Source organism: Bos indicus x Bos taurus, chromosome 9 (assembly GCF_003369695.1).
Source record: "Bos indicus x Bos taurus breed Angus x Brahman F1 hybrid chromosome 9, Bos_hybrid_MaternalHap_v2.0, whole genome shotgun sequence".
NCBI lineage: Eukaryota > Metazoa > Chordata > Mammalia > Artiodactyla > Bovidae > Bos > Bos indicus x Bos taurus.
The window spans coordinates 97,128,601-97,146,632 of record NC_040084.1 but is presented as its reverse complement, the minus strand read 5'-3'; the positions used below and the strand labels follow the sequence as shown (position 1 = coordinate 97,146,632).

Here is an 18,032-nt window from a genome sequence, read left to right as displayed (position 1 = left end):
ACATCTCCTCCCTCTTGAACCTCGCTCCCCAGCCTGGTATACAGAGTGAAGTAAGTCAGAAAGAGAAAAACGAATATGGTATATTAATGCATATATATGGAATCTAGAAAGATGGTATGGATGAACCTATTGCAGGGCAGGAATAGAGACGCAGAGAACAGACTTGTGGGCACAGTGGGGGAAGGAGAGGGGGGACGAATCGAGAGAGTAGCACTGAAGCATAGACATACCATACCCGAAATCGCCAGTGGGAATTTGCGGGAGACCGCAGGGAGCTCAGCCCCGGTGCCCTGCGACAGCTTCGTTTTTTTAATCTCTGTGCTCTGCTGGCTCCCTGAGTCACAGGCAGCATTCGCCTCCGAAATGTCCACCTTCATGGGCCTGAGAAAGCTGAATGCCAATGCCAGGGCGTGTGACCTTCAGCATTCTGAATGAATATGAAATCCTGCTTTTCTCCAACTCGTTTGGCCTCTTGCCTGCCTTAGGGACTGGGCCTCTCCACTGACTCCTATCATGGTGAGCGCAGTGAGGAGTGATGGTTGAGCTCCGAGCAGGTACCAGGCCCTCGGGCTCAGGTGTCCCTACAGGAAGGGTGGCAGATACTGCCCAGGGCTGGGAGAGGCTCACAGCAGAACTTGGGGGTCCCGTGTGGCACCTAGATCAGCCCCCGAAGACTCAGGGGGGCTGCGCACAGTGTGCTTGTTTTTGGTGGCCCGTGTAGACAGAACCACAGTGCGGAGAAGGCAGGAGTCTGAAGACCATGCAGAGTGGAGCAGACCAAGAATCAGATTCCCCAGGGACGGTCTCCGTGTGTCCAGTCCCTGGTGGCCTGTGGGTCCAGAGTGACTTTGGAACCTTGGGTCTTGTTGCTGTCTGCCTGCTGGAAAGACCCTTGGCTAACAGGTTCTCAGTAACCTTATTTATTTTTTAAATAAATATATATTTTTTTATATTTATTTTCTTTTCTTAAAAAAAATATTGGGCAAAAGGAGAGAGAAGGAAATATACTTGAAAACAGGTTCCAATAATGTCTCTGGGACAAATATTGGTTGTCATGCCATTAAACTAAAGTTGTTAGCAGTTTTTCAAGAGATGGAAACAGTTGAGTCTCTGCTGCTACCTGAAGACTTGTAGAAAACTGGATTGCCTGGGGCTGAGTGTGCTGAAGGGGCTTCCAGGAACGGACAGGCCTGCTCGCCAGCAGTTTTCTGTTTTCCTGTTTGTTCTGACATGATGTCTGTGCAGACCTGTGTGTGCGTGTGTGTGCACTTTGTTTTCAGGAACAAAACCAGAGATTCGAGTATCCACCTTTTTCTGCTGTGGAGGCCTCGGGCAGAGCTCTTAGCTGCATTTCTGTGGCTTTATTCTCTCTGAGAGGAGAGAAAAACCACCCTAACCCGAGCCCCATCATGAACACAGACCCTCCTCCCTCACAGGAGCGGGTCTGGGGTGTCCTCGCATCCTGACTGGAACTAGAGGTACAAGCCTTCAAGCGAGGCTTCCCAGGACACCCGTTCTTCAAGCGAAGTCTGGGGGCAGCTGTTGATTTTCTCGGCTTCCCAGGCGGCTTGGGTGTGTCCACGCTTAGGATGTGAGATGTGTAATTTGAGGCAACAGCAAGCTGTTGAACTTAGAGGTGCTTTCCCGTACCTGTGGTTCCCCTGGTGGCTTTATGACCTTGGGCTTCTCCTGTGCATATTTCGCTGGATTTGTGCTGCTTCCAATCCACATGGTATGATCATTGTTCACCATTTATTTCTTATACATAGATGGCCAGGGCCTCAGTTTGGGTAAAGAATGTGCCCCAGGATGGGAATTAGTAACTCTCGATTTCTGAGTTGCTTCTCTTTCCTCTTGGACGGTATTAAGAGGAAAAGCTGGGGAGTGGTGAGGGGTGGCTGGTGGTGGTGGGCGGTCCCCTCTGTGTCAGAAAATGACCAGGGCAACCCGGGGAGGGAACGTTTCTAGTCTTGTCTCCTCCCCCACCTCCAACTCCTTCTGAAGAGAGAAAACCCTCAGCACCTTCACAGGGTCGGGGATGGAGCAGGACTAAGGAAGCAGGAACACAGAGATGCTCAGGGAAACAGAATCAGCAGCCACAGGGAGGGGCGCCACACAGCGAAGAGGGTGGGCCCCACGGGGTGCTTGGAGGGGAAGTTACCCATGGAGAGCGGACCCGGGACTACAGGGGGCCCAGGATTGAGAAGAGGAGGCTTCTGTGGAGCGGTGACTATCAGCGCCCTTGAGCATTTTTCTAGCAGAGACTCTGAAATCCTGGTTTCCCCAGCAGAGTGATCGTCCAGCCCACGACATGGGGACCGCTCATCTCCAGCCCTGACTTCCTGAATGAATACCACTGCGATCGGATTGCGTTTCTCTCTTAGAAACCAAACAACTAAGGTTGCAAGCACGTTACACGAGCCTTGCCCCTCGGTCTGGAGACTGTTCAGGAGTTTTAGGAGTCCCACCCAGGGTTGGATAGGCAGGTCTCAGGACCTTGGCTGGGACGATGCAGTTTCCGTCCTCGCAGGAGCCCAGGCATCCCTGCTCTGGGGGCCGGCAGGTTGTCTGGATTCTTGCTGAGATGTTCTCTGGGGCCCTGGAGTTGGCGTCAGAAGTGGAGGATTGGGGGGAGGCAGCAAGTGACCACGTCTCCCCGCCGCCCAGCACTGGGGAAACAGCGGGTGCTGTGGCCACCATAGCTGTCTGCACAAATGCTGATGAAGCCACGTGCTGGCAGAGGCGCTGAGGGGATGAGACAGGATGCCCGTGAAGGTGGAAGTCGGCAGACTGTTCTCCCGCGGGGCAAGGACGGGGATGGGGGACGTTTTCTCTCCCAAGCAGGGAACAGTTACCATCCATTTGTGTCTCCCAGAGCAGCTGAGGTCTGCCTGGAGGGCGTGAGGCTGGAGGAGGAGCTGCCTGGCTCCTTTCCAAAGATGCCCATTCTCTCCTTCTACCCTGGAAAGGAACCAGGCAGCATCTCGTTATAGGGATGGTGCAGCGGTGCTTCTGTCTTAATTGACCTTCAGAAACACTGACCTGATTCTTCCCTTTTTTTTTAAAGTAACACATGATGTTGAGATCCTTCTGGAGTCTAAGAAGTTTGCATTTTAGAAGAGAAGGGACATAATAAGGAAGGTTCCTGATGAGGCATTTTTCATCTTCACACGTAACAGCCCAAGAGGAAGTGAGTTGAAATTGAAGTGAGTGAAATTCAAAGACATTCTTGCATGTGGCCTCAGTTGCTTCAGTCGTGTCTGACTCTTTGCGACCCTTTGGACTGTAGCCCACCAGGCTTCTCTGTCCATGGGATTCTTCAGGCAAGAATACTGGAGTGAGTTGCCATTTCCTCCTCCAGGGGATCTTTCCAACCCAGGGATCAAACCCACATCTCTTGCATCTTCTACACTGGCAGGCGGGTTCTTCACCAATAATGCCAACTGAGGAGTCCTGAAATTCTTGAGAGGAGAGTTAGTAAATGTGAAATTGGATTTGGGGAGAAAGCAATGGGATTCTTTTAAAAAAAGAGAAAAAAGGGGAGGCCTTCCAGTCTTTTATGACCTTTTCCCCCATTTGGTCATTCTAGGGTCCTGTCCCTGTGACTCTGGTTCCCTTAGAGCTGGAGGGCTGGCATGGGCCCTGGTCATGGTCTTTAAGGGATTCACTGACTTGTTCCGCCCTGAGTGAGTGTGGTGTGTGGATGGGCCAGGGTGTGCAATGCAAGAGTTATGACTTCTGAAGCTTCGGGTCTGTTTTATGTTTCTGCTGCAGTAAAAATATGCATCGGCTCCTTCACAGTGGCCCTGAAGGTTGCCTAAGATGGTGTTTGTCGGGTCTTTGAGCAGCTCCAGGGCCTGGGAAGCTCTCCGTAAAGGCAGCTGTTTGTGTCCATTTTTATCTGCTGGGGTCACTGTGGCTTGGCGGTTACCCCAGAGGCCAACTGGGATGTTGTGTTCGGGTCTTTAAAGAAGCCCTGGGTGTTAGTCATCTACAGCAGGTGACAAGCCCCGAATGTAGTGGCTCAAAACAAACGCAAAGTGTCACGGTTTGAGTGGCCCAAGATCCCGGCTCGAGTGGCCCAAGATCCCGGCTCAGCTCCGGGGGGGTCGTGGCGGGGTCCCTCCGGGGCTGGGTGGTGGTGACATCTGAAGGCTTGCTGTGCAGGGACCCGCGTCCAGGTTCGCCCCGTTTGTGGCCAGGGTGACCCTCCCGCCTGGGTCTCTGCTCAGGCACCTCTGATCCCCAGGGGAGCAATACGAGCTGGGTGGGAGAAAACACCCGAGTGAGGGAGAAGCCACAGCCTTCTTGTAACGCAAACTTTTGCCCGATAGGGGAGTCCATGAGCCCCGCTCCCCCCAGGAAGCAGGCGGGGCTGCAAGGAGGTGCCCAGAAGTACCCAGAGACAAGGATCAGGGGGGCCATCGTGGAGGCTGCCCGCCACCCCTTTCAGCCTCCAGCCTCGCGTTTCCATCTGTCGCTGTTGTCCGCCTCTTTTGTGACCCCATGGACTGCAGCCCGCCAGGCTCCTCTAACATGATCTATTACAGCTCCACCTGAAAATAGATTGAGTTCCTGTCACGTGTCTACGTGCAGGAGGAGCGGAAGGAGGAGAAGGGAACTCTGATTCCTAAGCAGCGGGCCCTCTCGAAGCTCCCCAGCGCCTTCCAGGCACGAGGATGCAGATGTCGATGAGGGCAACTGATGCGTCTTCCAGACGTTTACCCAACAAGCGGATTGCGTAGGTTTTCTGCGGAAGTCACTGTGCTGGGTAGGATGGCGGGTCAAGGATGCGTGGAAAGCTCTCAGTGACTTCAGATCATACAGAGAGGCAATGAGGTGTCACATAAGACCACGCGACACAGGCACTGAACCGTAATGCGGGGGATCGTGTCCACGTGGGGCGCCCTGTGCGTGTGTGATATTTGACCACTCAGCCATCTGGCGGCTTCAGGGGGTCATTCTGAGTGTCACCCCTTTGTCTGCCAGGAAACAGAGGTCCCGGGAGGAGCTGGGTCACGGTGGTACAGGTGAACTCTGAGGGGCGAGTTCGGGGGTAGCTCTGTTTACCAACCTGTGGGGAAGGACCTCAGTGTTTTAACAACTGGAAAATAACATTTCGTCAGTACCAGCACATGGACTGCTGTGCCCAGGGATGGAGAAACGTCCCAGACCGTGATGACTCCGGGCCCAGGCCTTGAAGGAGGCGGGTGGTTTTAGGAGGAGATAAGAGACGGAGGTAAAGGAAGAAACAAGAGGCAGGGGATGGAGGCAGCTGGAGGGAGAGCCCGGGGAGGGTGTGGCCAGCTGCCGTGGTCCCAGGCTCTGCTGACCGACTCTTCCTGCTGTGGCCAAGGGTCCAGATCAGCATTCCTGCTGCCTGCTCAAGGTCACTGCGGGGTGATTTTGAACCTATTCAGTTCAGTTCAGTCACTCAGTCATGTCCGACTCTTTGCAACCCCATGAACCGCAGCACACCAGGCCTCCCTGTCCACCACCAACTCCGGGAGTTCACCCAAACTCTTGTCCATTGAGTCGGTGATGCCATCCAACCATCTCATCCTCTGTTGTCCCCTTCTCCTCCTGCCCTCAATCTTTCCCAGCATCAGGGTCTTTTCAAATGAGTCAGCTCTTCACATCAAGTGGCCAAAATATTAGAGTTTCAGCTTCAGCATCAGTCTGTCCAATGAACATCCAGGACTGATCTCCTTTAGGATGGACTGGTTGGATCTCCTTGCAGTCCAAGGGACTCTCAAGAGTCTTCTCCAACACCACAGTTCAAAAGCATCAATTCTTCGGCACTCAGCTTTCTTTATAGTCCACCTTTCATAACCTATTAACCCAAGTCAGAAAAGAGATACCATAAAATCCGAGAAAATCAAGAACTGAACCCAGAATGTCAGTATTCCAGTGTAATTCTCCAGGATGCTTCTGACCACTGGCAGGAAACATGGTTCATCCTGTGCCAGATCACATGCGTCTGAAAACCCACATTTCTTGGGGTTTGATTCCAAAAGGACCACTTTTCTAACCATGGATTTCTGAAAGAAGAATGTCGATGCCAATTTGTTCAGAAAGGCTACATGAACGTTACTTCCTATAAACCTCCCATCAACAATCACATTCCCCCAAATTGTAGGTTTCCTGTGTTTTATTTTTCAAACATGTAGAACTAAGCAAGAAAGGAGATGCCCTAAGAGATGAATGTGGGCCCAGGTGTCTAGAACAGACACTTCTGTTTCCATCTGCTTGCTCCAGTTCTCTGGTAAGGGTGGCAGGGCAGAGACAGAGGGGTATGCAAAACCTGCCCACGTCACTGGCAGCCTGGCCCCTACATTCACCAGCTCCAGGACCTCGGAGAAGTTATCTGACTTTTCTGAACCTCGGTGAACCCTTCCCATTTCATGCTATTTAAGAGTTTCATGAATATATATAATATATATATATATTTAAATGGCTTCCCAGGTGGCTCAGTGGTTAAGAATCTGCCTGCCAGTGTAGGAGACACAGAGATGCGGGTTTGATCCCTGGGTTGGGAAGATCCCCTGGAGGAGGAACTGGCAACCCGCTCCAGTATTCTCGCCTGGAGAATCCCATGGACAGAGAAGCTTGGTGGGCTACAGTCCGCGGGGTTGCAAAGACTCAGACATGACTGAGCACACGCACTACTACACTCCTATATGTCAAATCCCTCATCAAGCACGTAGCACAAAGTAGGCACAGCGTCATTACTCATGTCTTTGACCCTAGTCCGTTTCCCCTCATTGAAAGTTTCCTTACGAAAGTAGGGTAAGGTGTGGAGGACGCAGGAGAGACGGAGTGTCCTCTGAGTGGGATTTAACCCGCTCTCCTGGCCCTGGGTCCTGTGCAGCTGCAGTCTCCCATCACTGTTACGAACCACAAGGTCCCTTTGCATTTGCCTTCATCCCGGCTTCTTCATGGGCGCTTGGTTCCAGAGAGGGTAGTAGTTTCTCGATGTGGAGAAGTGTTGTTTCCCTCTCCAGGGGTTCCCCCGCGGCCATGGCTCTGTCAGCCCTGTTAGGGCGGATTCGGGTGCCCGCAGGTGGGTCTGTGGGAGACTCCTCCCCTCCTGCTCCCATCCGGTTAATCAGTTAATCCGAAGCTTTGTCCGCTTTGCTTCCAGGCACCCACAGCTCTGGGAGGAGGCAGGGGGCCACCTTCTGCCTCTGCACGTTCTCCAGCTGGGCCAGGCTAGCTGGGGTCCGGATGACACAGATAAGGACCCCGAGAGAATCGGGGCGAGGTGAAAACCCTTCTAATCCCGGGTGCTGGGAGAATCGTTGCCATGGAAAGGAGTCCCTGGGCAGTGCTGATGCATCTTGAGCTCATGAAAAAACAGTGTTAGTCGCTCAGTCCTGTCTGACCCTGTGCAACCCCATGGACTGTAGCCCACCAGGCTCCTCTGTCCATGGGATTCTCCAGGCAAGAATACTGGAGTGGGTAGCCATTCCCTTCTCCAGGGGATCTTCCTGACCCAGGAATCGAACCCAGGTCTCCTGCACTGCAGGTGGATTCTTTACCACCTGAGCCACCTAGGAAACGCCTTTTCTTTTTTTTTTTCTTGAGCTCATAACCAAGTGTATTTCTGGAAGTGGTAGTGTGCCCTTTATTTTTGAAGGATAGTCCTGAGTTAGACACTCCAAATTTTCTTTTTTATCAAACAAAATCCTCTGGCTTTTCTTTAATGAGTCAAAGTCAGATATATACTTTCTCGTACCTTCTTTCCTAAAGGCACAGAAACCTTTGCTTGGCCTGGGGGAGTCATGTCACTGGTAGCATATCAAGTGTCCTGGAGGACTGTAAGCATATTTAAATAGTATACATTTCAAGTCTTTTGGTCATAAATGAGTTGGCTCCTGTGAATCTCCTGGCCCAGGGCCTATCGCTGAGTGCTCTACTGAGTATAATTATTGTTATTACTGCATTCCAAACCTGGCTTAAGAAATGGGTTGAGTTAAAAGGGACGTTCAGCCGCCATGCCTGCCTGGTGGTGACAATGACAGCTACACATTATTGAACACCTGTGTGTCCTGTTCTCAGTGAGGAGCTTTCTCTATGTGTCTCCATGTAACATTAGATCTTTACAGCCACGCTTCAGTTAAGCATGACTTTGCTCTTAATACAGCCAGGAAAGTTCAGGCCCACCAAGTGAATGTGATCCACACCAAGGCCTAGGCCTAACGACAGCATCCAGGGTTTTAAGGCTGAAAGATGGACTAATTCCGCATAAAACCGGAAATGGCTCCTCTGTTCTGTTTCTCATGAAAAATAACCAGACTGTTTTTGATCCGGAGCCTTGTGCTCCAGAAGCAAATGGCTAAAGATGTGCTGATGTCAGCCATTTCCTAAAAAGGGCGTTGTTAGGGGACCCTGCAAAGTAGTTTTCCGATTGAGAAGCAGGAAAATCTAACAAAATTTAAAAATCACTTCTAGTCTAACTATCGAGCAATAGTTACTATTATTTTTCTCTGCTTTTACCATTTTCCAAGTAGACTATTAACTCAGCTTTGAGTCTACGTTAAAAAAAAAAAAAGTTAGACTTCATTTTCCCAGCCATTAAATATTCATAGAAAACAAATTTCATCGGCTATAAATCAAGAGTGTTGATGAACTGAGTGTGTAATTATTCAAGCTGAATATTTTAGTCTTCATGGCCATGTGGCCTCCGTCATGACTTTTCAGCTCTGCTGGAGCATGGAAGCAGCCATGTTCCTAGCAGTAGGCAACGTGTATGTGAGAGCAGCTGTGTCCCAATAAAACTTTATTTATAAAACCAGGTGGCAGAGCAGATTTGGCCCACCGGCTACCCTTGTTTGATATGATATATCATATACAACATGATTCATAGAAGTCTTTAATTCTTAAAAATTGAGGTACGGTTAATTTCTACTAATAGGAAATTCCCCCGAGGGTATCCGTACTCAGCAGACAGCTGTGATCTACTACACAGGATCTTTCTCCAGACCTCATGGCTGCTACTCTGGAGTATATGATCCTTCTCTTGGCTGTGGCTCAGTGGTAAAGACTCTGCCTGCAGTGCAGGAGCCACAGGTTCAACCACTGGGTTGAAAGATTCCCCTGGAGGAGGGCATGGCAACCCACTCCAATATTCTTACCGGAGAATCCCATGGACAGAGAACCATGGCGGGCTGCAGTCCATGGGGTGGCAAAGAGTCAGACGCGACTGGAGCGACTAAGCGCACACACATTCTTGGCTATAGGATAGATCACGTTTGTAAGTCCTTCAAGTTGCCACAGATTATTTTTGGAAAGAGTTCAGGAACATGTGATTTTCTAAATAATCCTAACCTGCCACGAAGGTATGTTCAGTTCATTGTGAGGATGTTTTGTTTTCATCCCTAGGCTGTGCGCAGGGGCCGTGAGAACAATCGGGCTGACGGGGTGGGGGGGCTCCGGGGGGCTCCCATGGCCTGAGACCCATCCATGGACACAAGGGCTGGGCTTTAGCTGGCCTCCACGAGGGGCGTGGTGAGCTGGAGAGAGTGTGACCTGTGTGCCTGGCACCCCGTGAGCCCCCAGCCCTCTGTCAGCGAGTGCTCCCACCTGCGGGGACCTCCCTCTGGTCCTCTGGGGCAGGCCCTCAGATTCTATGGCGCGGTTCCTTCCTTTCTTCCATTTTTTGCTTGTTTTGGCTGCTCTGATTGGCATGCAGGATCTTGGTAACCCAGCCAGGGGTCGAACCCTTGTCCCTTGCATTTGGAGCTTGGAGTCCTAAACCCTGGACCACCAGGGAATTCTTCAGGCTTGGTTCTCTTCGAGGGGATTTGCAGGTGTGGAAATTGGTGCGTGGGAAAACTGGAACCAGAGTCAAAACGTAGCGAGGCGACACCTGAAAGGTAATTTTGCTTTTTCTTCTCCCAAAGCGGAAATTCAGCTCCGTTCAGTCGCTCAGTCGTGTCTGACTCTTCGCAACCCCATGGACTGCAGCACGCCAGGCTTCCCTGTCCATCACCAACTCCTGGAGTTTACTCAGACTCATGTCCATTGAGTCGGTGATGCCATCCAACCATCTCATCCTGTGTCATCCTCTTCTCCTCCTGCCTTCAATCTTTCCCAGCATCAGGGTCTTTTCCAATGAGTCAGTTCTTTGCATCAGGTGACCAAAGTATTAGAGCTTCAACTTCAGCATCAGTCCTTCCATTGATTATTCGGGACTGATGTCCTTTAGAATATTTGCTATTTTTCTAAGGTCTAGGGAGCAGGTGGCTGTTTACACCTCTCTTCTGGCCCTCGTGAGTGGGTTGGGGGATTGCCTCTCTGCTGAGCTTTGCAGCTGTCACGGGAGTATTGAGGAAAAGAGAGTGAAAATCGTTTTGGAGTATTGTGGTGGAGTATCGTTCTTTATTCCAGGCCTCATAGGAGGGGCAGAACCAGACACTTGTCACAGCTAAGGCCACCACCGGTCCGTATCACTGCCTCCATCATCTCTGCCATTGGTGGATAACGGCTGTTTCTAGGAGCATCTTGGTTAATTCCAACCTTAGAGGCAAAAAAGTAGAACGCAGTCTTTCAGATCCAAAGCTGGTCTTGTGTGTCCCCTGCCCCTTCCCCCCCAACCAGATCCCTACACACATGCAGCCTTGGCGAGGCTCTGGCCAGGGCACAGGTGGAGCGCGCCCAGTACCCCTACGGATCTGAGTTCACCTCCTGGTTTCCTAGCGTCCGACCCAGAGACCCCACTGGGCTGCTGTCCTGGTCTGTAAGGAGAGTGGTGTCCCCCCACCCACAGAGCCAGCAAGGGCACTGAGGAGCAGGGAGGAGTGCGAGGCGGAGCACACCTGGGGGCGGGCACCTGCGTGAGCCGGTGAAGGATGACGCGGCACCCCGTGACCCCGGGGTTCCCGACCGCTCTGGGTGCCTCACCCCGCCCCCGGAGAGCCTGTCCTTCACACGGAGAGCCTGTCCTTCACACGGAGAGCCTGGCCACCCCCTTAGAGAGCCTGGCCTCCCCATAGAGAGCTTCCCCTCCCCATAGAGAGCCTGTCCACCCCCCGCGGAGAGCCTGTCTGCCCCCCAGAGAGCCTCCCCTCCCCATAGAGAGCCTGCCCCCAGCCCTGGAGAGCCTCCCCTCCGCAGAGAGAGCCTGTCTTCCCCATAGAGAGCCTGTCCCCCCTGCCGAGAGCCTGTCCTCCCCATAGAGAGCCTGTCCCCCCATAGAGAGCCTGTCCCCCACCAGAGAGCCTGTCCGCCCCCCAGAGAGCCTGTCCTCCCCATAGAGAGCCTGTCCTCCCCCAGGAGAGCCTCGCCTCCCCAGACAGAGCCTGTCCTCCCCACAGAGAGCCTGTCCTCCCACCAGAGAGCCTCCCCTCCCCATACAGAGCCTGTCCTCCCCATAGAGAGCCTGTCCGCCCCCAGGAGAGCCTGGCCGCCCCCTGGAGAGCCTCCCCTCCCCATGAGAGCCTGTCCTCCCCATAGAGAGCCTGTCCTCCCCTGGGAGAGCCTCCCCTCCCCATACAGAGCCTGTCCTCCCCATACAGAGCCTGTCCACCCACTGTAGAGCCTGTCCTCCCCACAGAACGCCTGTCCGCCCCCCAGAGAGCCTGGCCCTTGCCCCCTCACTTGTGGGGCAAGGCTGGCATGGCCTTGATCTCCAGCTGACTGGTGGGCGGTCGGCCAGGTCAGTGGCTCCTTGCCTCCATGTCTTGGCAAGACACAAGTGGTCTCTGTGGGCTGGGAGTGCACGGTCACTCTTATTTCTAGGGAGCTCCCTGGCAGCCCCAGGGGAGGGCCTCATGCCCCCTTTCATGGATGCCTGGGCTTCCCCCTCTCTGTTTCAGGGCTCCAAGGTCCTGGCTAAGAAGGAGCTGGCCTACGTCCCCATCATCGGCTGGATGTGGTACTTCACCGAGATGGTCTTCTGCACGCGCAAGTGGGAGCAGGACCGCAAGACTGTCTCCGAGAGCCTCCTGCACCTGCGGGACTACCCCGAGAAGTACTTTGTACGTGCGCGGCCCTCGGGGCGTCCGGTCACACTCGCACACGCTCCAACGATCGTCACACACACCCCCGGGGTGCCCCGGCCACACTCACACACACTCAGGGCGATCATCACACACACATTCAGGCTGTCTAGGTCACACACTCACTCGGGCGATCATCACACATACACTCAGGATGCCCAGGTCACACACACACACACACTCGGGGCAATCATCACATACACGCCTGGGGAGGCCCAGCCACACTCACACACACTCGGGTGATAGTCACACATATGCTCAGGGTGCCTAGGTCACACTCACGCACACTCAGGCAATCGTCACACATACGTCTGGGGAGCCCTGGTCACACTCACACACACTCAGGGTGATCGTCACACACATATTCAGGGTGCCTAGGTCACACTCACACACACTCAGGGCGATTGTCACACACACACCTGGAGAGCCCTGGCCACACTCACACATACTCGGACGATCGTCACACACACACTCAGGGTGCCTAGATCACACTCACACATGCTCGGGGCGATCATCACACACATGCCCGGGGTGCCTAGGTCACACTCACACACACTCAGGGCGATCATCACACACACGCCTGGGGTGCCTAGGTCACACTCACACACACTCGGGGCGATCATCACAATCACGCCTGGGGAGCCCTGGTCACACACACGCCCAGGGAGCCCCAGTCACACTCACACACACTCAGGTGATCGTCACACACATGCCTGGGGTGCCCAGGTCACACTCACACATGCTCAGGGCACCCAGGTCACACACACACTCGGGGTGCCCCAAATACACTCACGCACTCTCAAGGCAGTCAGTCACACTCACATTCAGGGTGCCTGATCACATTCACACACACTTGTGGCATCCAGTCACACTCATACATACTCAGGGCAATCATTACACACACACTCAGGGTGCCCAGGTCACACACACACTCGGGGTGATCATCACACACATGCCCGGGGTGATCGTCACACACATACTCGGGGCGATCATCACATACACTCCTGGGGAGCCCTGGTCACACTCACACACGCTCGGGCAGTCGTCACACACATGCCTGGGGAGCCCCAGTCACACTCACACACACTCAGGGCAGTCGTCACACACACACTCAGGGTGCCTATGTCACACTCACACACACTTGGGGCAGTCATCACACATACACCTGGGGAGCCTTGGTCACATTCACACACGCTCAGGCAATCGTCACACACATGCCTGGGGAGCCCTGGTCACACACACGCCCAGGGAGCCCCGGTCACACTCACACACACTCAGGGCGATCGTCACACACACGCCCGGGGTGCCTAGGTCACACTCACACACACTCAGGGCGATTGTCACACACACGCCCAGGGTGCCTAGGTCACACTCATACATGCTTGGGGCGCCCAGGTCACACACACACTCGGGGTGCCCTGAATACACTCATGCACTCTCGAGGCAATCAGTCACACTCACTCACATTCAGGGTGCCTGATCACATTCACACACACTTGGGGCATCCAGTCATACTCACACACACTTGGGGCGATCATTACACACACACTCAGGGTGCCCAGGTCACACACACACTCGGCGTGATTGTCACACACACGCTCGGGGTGCCCAGGTCACACTCACACATATTCGGGGTGCCTAGGTCATCCTCACACACACTCAGAGGCCCTGGTCACACTCATACGCACTCAGGGTGCCTTGAATACACTCACGCACTCTTGGAGCAGTCACAGTCACTCACACTTGGGATGCCTGATCACATCACACATGCTCTTGCCATCCAGTCACACTCACACACACTCGAGGAGATCATCAAACACGCAATCAGGGTGCCCAGGTCACACTCACACACACTCAGGGTGCTTAGGTCACACACATACACTCGAGGTGCCCAGGTCATGTTCACACACACTTGGGGGCCCTGGTCACACTCACGCTTTTGGGGTGCCTGATCACTGTCACACTCTCGGGGAGATTAGTCACATTCACACACACTTGGGGGGCCTTGGTCACACACAGGGCGATTGGTCACACACTCTCTGGGCACCTGGGTCATACTTGCAGGGGCCTTGGTCACACTCACACTCTCAGGGTGCCTGACCACACACACACTTTTGGGGTGATCAGTCATACTCACACACACTTGGGGGCCTTGGTCTCACACACACACTTGGGGTGCCCCAGTAACACTCATACACCCTCAGGGGCCTTGGTCACACACACACTCGAGGTGCCCTGGTCACACACACACACTCAGGGGCCTTGGTCACACTCACACACTCGGGGTGCCTGGTCACACTTAAAGACACTCTGGGGCCTTGATCACACACACTTGGGGTGCCCCAATCACACTCACACATACTCAGGGGCCTTGGTCTCACACTCACACTCAGGGAGCCCCGGTCTCACACACACTCAAGGTGCTCCAGTCACACACGCACTCAGGGTACCATGGTCACACTCACACACACTTGGGGTGCCCCAGTCACACTCACACACTCAAGGGCCCTGGTCACACACACACTCATCCCTCTGCTTCCTGAGCCTCCTCAAACACAATCCCTCTCTCTTCGAAGCTCACAGACTTGAACACTATAGACGTGGGGGCCAGAGGTCATGCCCTGAGGGGAGGCAGGCTCAGCTGTCAGGCCACCACTGCCCTGGTCACTTCCTCAGGCTCCTGTGGGGCTGTGTGTGACTGTGGCGTGGCTGGGGGATGGTGCATATGACCTCCAGGCTGCATGTATGACCTTGGGGCTAAGCATGTGACCTTGGGCCTGAGCCTGTGACCTCGGGGCTGTGTGTGTGACCTCTGAGCTAAGCATGTGACCTCGGGACTGAGGGTGTGACCTCAGGGCTGAGCGTATGACCTCACAGCTATCTGAGCGGCCGCACGGACATGTGTGTGACCTCAGGGCTGTGTGTGTGAGCGTGTGACCTCAGGGCTGAGCATGTGACACTGGAGCTGAGCGTGTGACCATGGTGCTGAGCATGTGACCGTGGTGCGGAGCATGTGACCTCACAGCTATCTGAGCAGCCACACGGATGTGTGTGTGACCTCGGGTCTGTGTGTGTGAGCGTGTGACCTGGGGGCTGAGCGTGTGACACTGGAGCTGAGCGTGTGACTGCGGGGCTGAGTGTGTGACCTCACAGCTATCTGAGCAGCCGCACGGATGTGTGTGTGACCTCGGGGCTGTGTGTGTGCGCATGTGACCTGGGGGCTGAGCGTGTGACACTGGAGCTGAGTGTGTGACCGCGGGGCTGAGCATGTGACCTCACAGCTATCTGAGCAGCCACAGGGACGTCTGTGATGGCCGTCCTGTCCCCTTCAGTTCCTGATTCACTGCGAGGGCACACGGTTCACAGAGAAGAAACACCAGATCAGCATGCAGGTGGCCCAGGCCAAGGGGCTGCCCAGCCTCAAGCACCACCTGCTGCCTCGCACCAAGGGCTTCGCGGTGACCGTGAGGAGTTTGAGAAATGTAGGTAAGGATGACCCCGCGGGGCCCCCTGCAGCCAGGGAAAGGGACCCCCAGCACCCAGAGGGGAGCCAGGGACGGAGGCTGGCAGGTCACCCCTGGTTAGCCTGGGTCCAGGCTCCCGGCGTCGCACGAGTGGCCACAGCCCTTCACGACTGCACACACACCACTGTGAACACCGACCACGTGCCCAGACACCGTGCACCACGTGCACACGCGTGCACACCAGGCCAACCCTACCCTCTACTGCTCGGCGCCGGTACTGCAGGCTGCGGGCGGTGCTGGGTTCCCTGGGGGTCCCGCGCCAGGTCAGCCCAGGTTTCTGGGGTGGTTTTGCTTTGTGTGGCATTTCTTGCCCGTCTGTGGCACTAGCTGACCCCCTCCTCACCCCCAGACAATGATCTCTGTGGCCTTGTCGTCCGAGCCCTGGATGACTGTAGGTAAAGACGAGACGCGAGTAGCCACAAAGCCAGCTTGCTCCAGTCTCTGGTCTCCAGTTGAACCCTCCTCCCTTTGGGTTTGGAAACGCGAGTTTTTACCCTTTCCTGCCCTGTGGCTGCCCTGGAGGCCCCACTGCCTGTCCCTCATCTCTCGGGAGGCAGGATCTAGGGGATCTCCTCCCCTCCTTCACCCTAGTCCCCCCACCCCACCCCACCCCGATGCTCCCCTGCACCCTCTCTGCACCCCCTGAATCCCAGCCACATCGCCCGGTGAGGCCAAGGCCCCCACCTCCTCCCAGGCCTGCATTGGGGATGGGGGTAGGGGGATGTAGGTGTGGACACTGCGGTGTTTCTCTGCCGTCCCCATGCCTCGGGGCGGGGGGAGCCCCCGGAGCTCTGTGATCACGCTGACCTGTCCCGCGGGGGGAACAGTGGCAACACTGACTCCAGCACGTGCGGGTCCCTGTGATCACGCTGACCTGTCCCGCGGGGGAACAGTGGCAACACTGACTCCAGCACGTGCGGGTCCTAAAGGTCTCTGACTCTGCTCCCGGCGACCCTGGCCCTCCGCTGAGTCTTCCCTCGCTTCCCTCCTGCCCGCGGTCCCCACATTGCTCCTCACTGGCCCCCTGCTACCTGCATCATCGCCTCTAATCCTCACATCACCCAGGCAACCCGCCATCACTCCAGGGAGAGGAAGGGACCACTGGTCCGGGACTCAGTAGCTCCCAGCACCGAGGACCTGCTGGAGGTGGCCCCTCTCCCCTTCCCTCTGGGAGCCGGGCCTCAGAGGGGCCCCAGCTGTCTGCCAGCACACCTGGTTTGCTCTGGTATCACCCCAAAGGCTAGAACCTCCCTGTCAGCTAGCTCCCTGTCGCTCCCTGGTGAAGTCCAGCAAGCAGCACAGGAATGCCTGGCCCTGCTCCATCTCGCAGACACACCTCCTGGCAGCTGCTCCATCCAGCAGGGTCAGGAGGCCTGGGGATGGGGCTGGCTCCTCCCCTCACCAGCTGTGGACCCCGGGGACAGGTCACCCCACCCCTCGGATCCTCCGTTTGCTCTTCTGTAAAACTTCTTAGGGTTATGAGCAGGCTTAAATGAGAAAATACACGTGGGTGACTCAGCATCAGGGCTGGCACGTCATAAACATCTCATTGAACGTTGGCTCTGACTCAGAGCCCTCTGCTGCCCGCTTCACCCCTCGCGGTCTCTTCCAGGTGGGGGTGTCGAGCCTCCGGTTCTGATTTTCCCTGCCTGGGGTGACCCATGAGACTCCCTGAGCTTTGCCTACAGGCGGAAGGGGCCAGGCTGCCCAGAGGCTGCCCCACTTCCCTGGATAGTAATAATGATGATGGGTGATGGCGGGGCACTTCTGACACCCAGCAACACAAGCATCTCACACACAGCATGACCGGAGTGTGTGCCTGCTGGACACAGCGAAGGAAACACGTTTTGATTTCCAATTCGCAGATGGGGAAGTTGGGGCTGAAGGATGGGGGAACTTATCCCAAGCGGCTCTAACGGTGGGCCATGGTCACACCCAGGCAGCCTGGCGGGCGGGGCCGAACCCTCGTGCTCCTGGGCTCTGCAGGCAGGTGTGTCTAGTGCCCGGCCCGGTTCTGTCACTTTAAGACCTAAGGTTTCTTTTCTGGAAAAGGAGGGAACCCTGCAGATTTAGGCTGTTCTCTGGGGGACCTCCTGGGGGCTGTCCCCTATGCTTGATTAATCGAAGGGACTCCCACCTCTGTGGCAAGCGTCAGGCTCCTATGTCAGAGCGGCCTGAAGAAAGGAGGTGTGTTTTGAAACCCTTGACCCAGCATGAACCCTCATACCCTGGGGCTCTGCAGCCTGAAGGATTTTCCTTCTGTGTCATTCGTTCTGTGCTTACAATGGCTGGGCGATGTACTCAACTGAGAAAGTTATTCTCCACCAGCCTTTCTCTTCCTGGGGTAGGGGGGACCTCTTCTCCCCGCCAGGGAGGACAGGGGAGTGGTCTTCTTGCTTGGGTTGGGGGTGGGAGGTGGGGACCTGCCTGCCCTCACCCCTTCAGGTCAGCGGGAGGGCCCTTGGCTAAGACCTGGTCCAGCTGCCGGAGCCCCCGCTGTGGCCCC

At 55.2% G+C, this 18,032-nt stretch overlaps 1 protein-coding gene across 4 annotated transcripts in view; it reads left to right on the top strand.

Moving 5' to 3' along the window:
- Positions 1-18,032, top strand: part of AGPAT4 (1-acylglycerol-3-phosphate O-acyltransferase 4) — a 1,412,466-nt gene that overhangs the window by 1,383,054 nt on the left and 11,380 nt on the right. For all 4 annotated transcript variants that reach the window (XM_027551994.1, XM_027551993.1, XM_027551997.1 and 1 more), the window contains 2 exons: positions 11,820-11,981; positions 15,335-15,488. In XM_027551994.1, the coding sequence (XP_027407795.1) occupies positions 11,820-11,981; positions 15,335-15,488 (316 nt within the window). The remainder of the gene's footprint in view (positions 1-11,819; positions 11,982-15,334; positions 15,489-18,032) is intronic.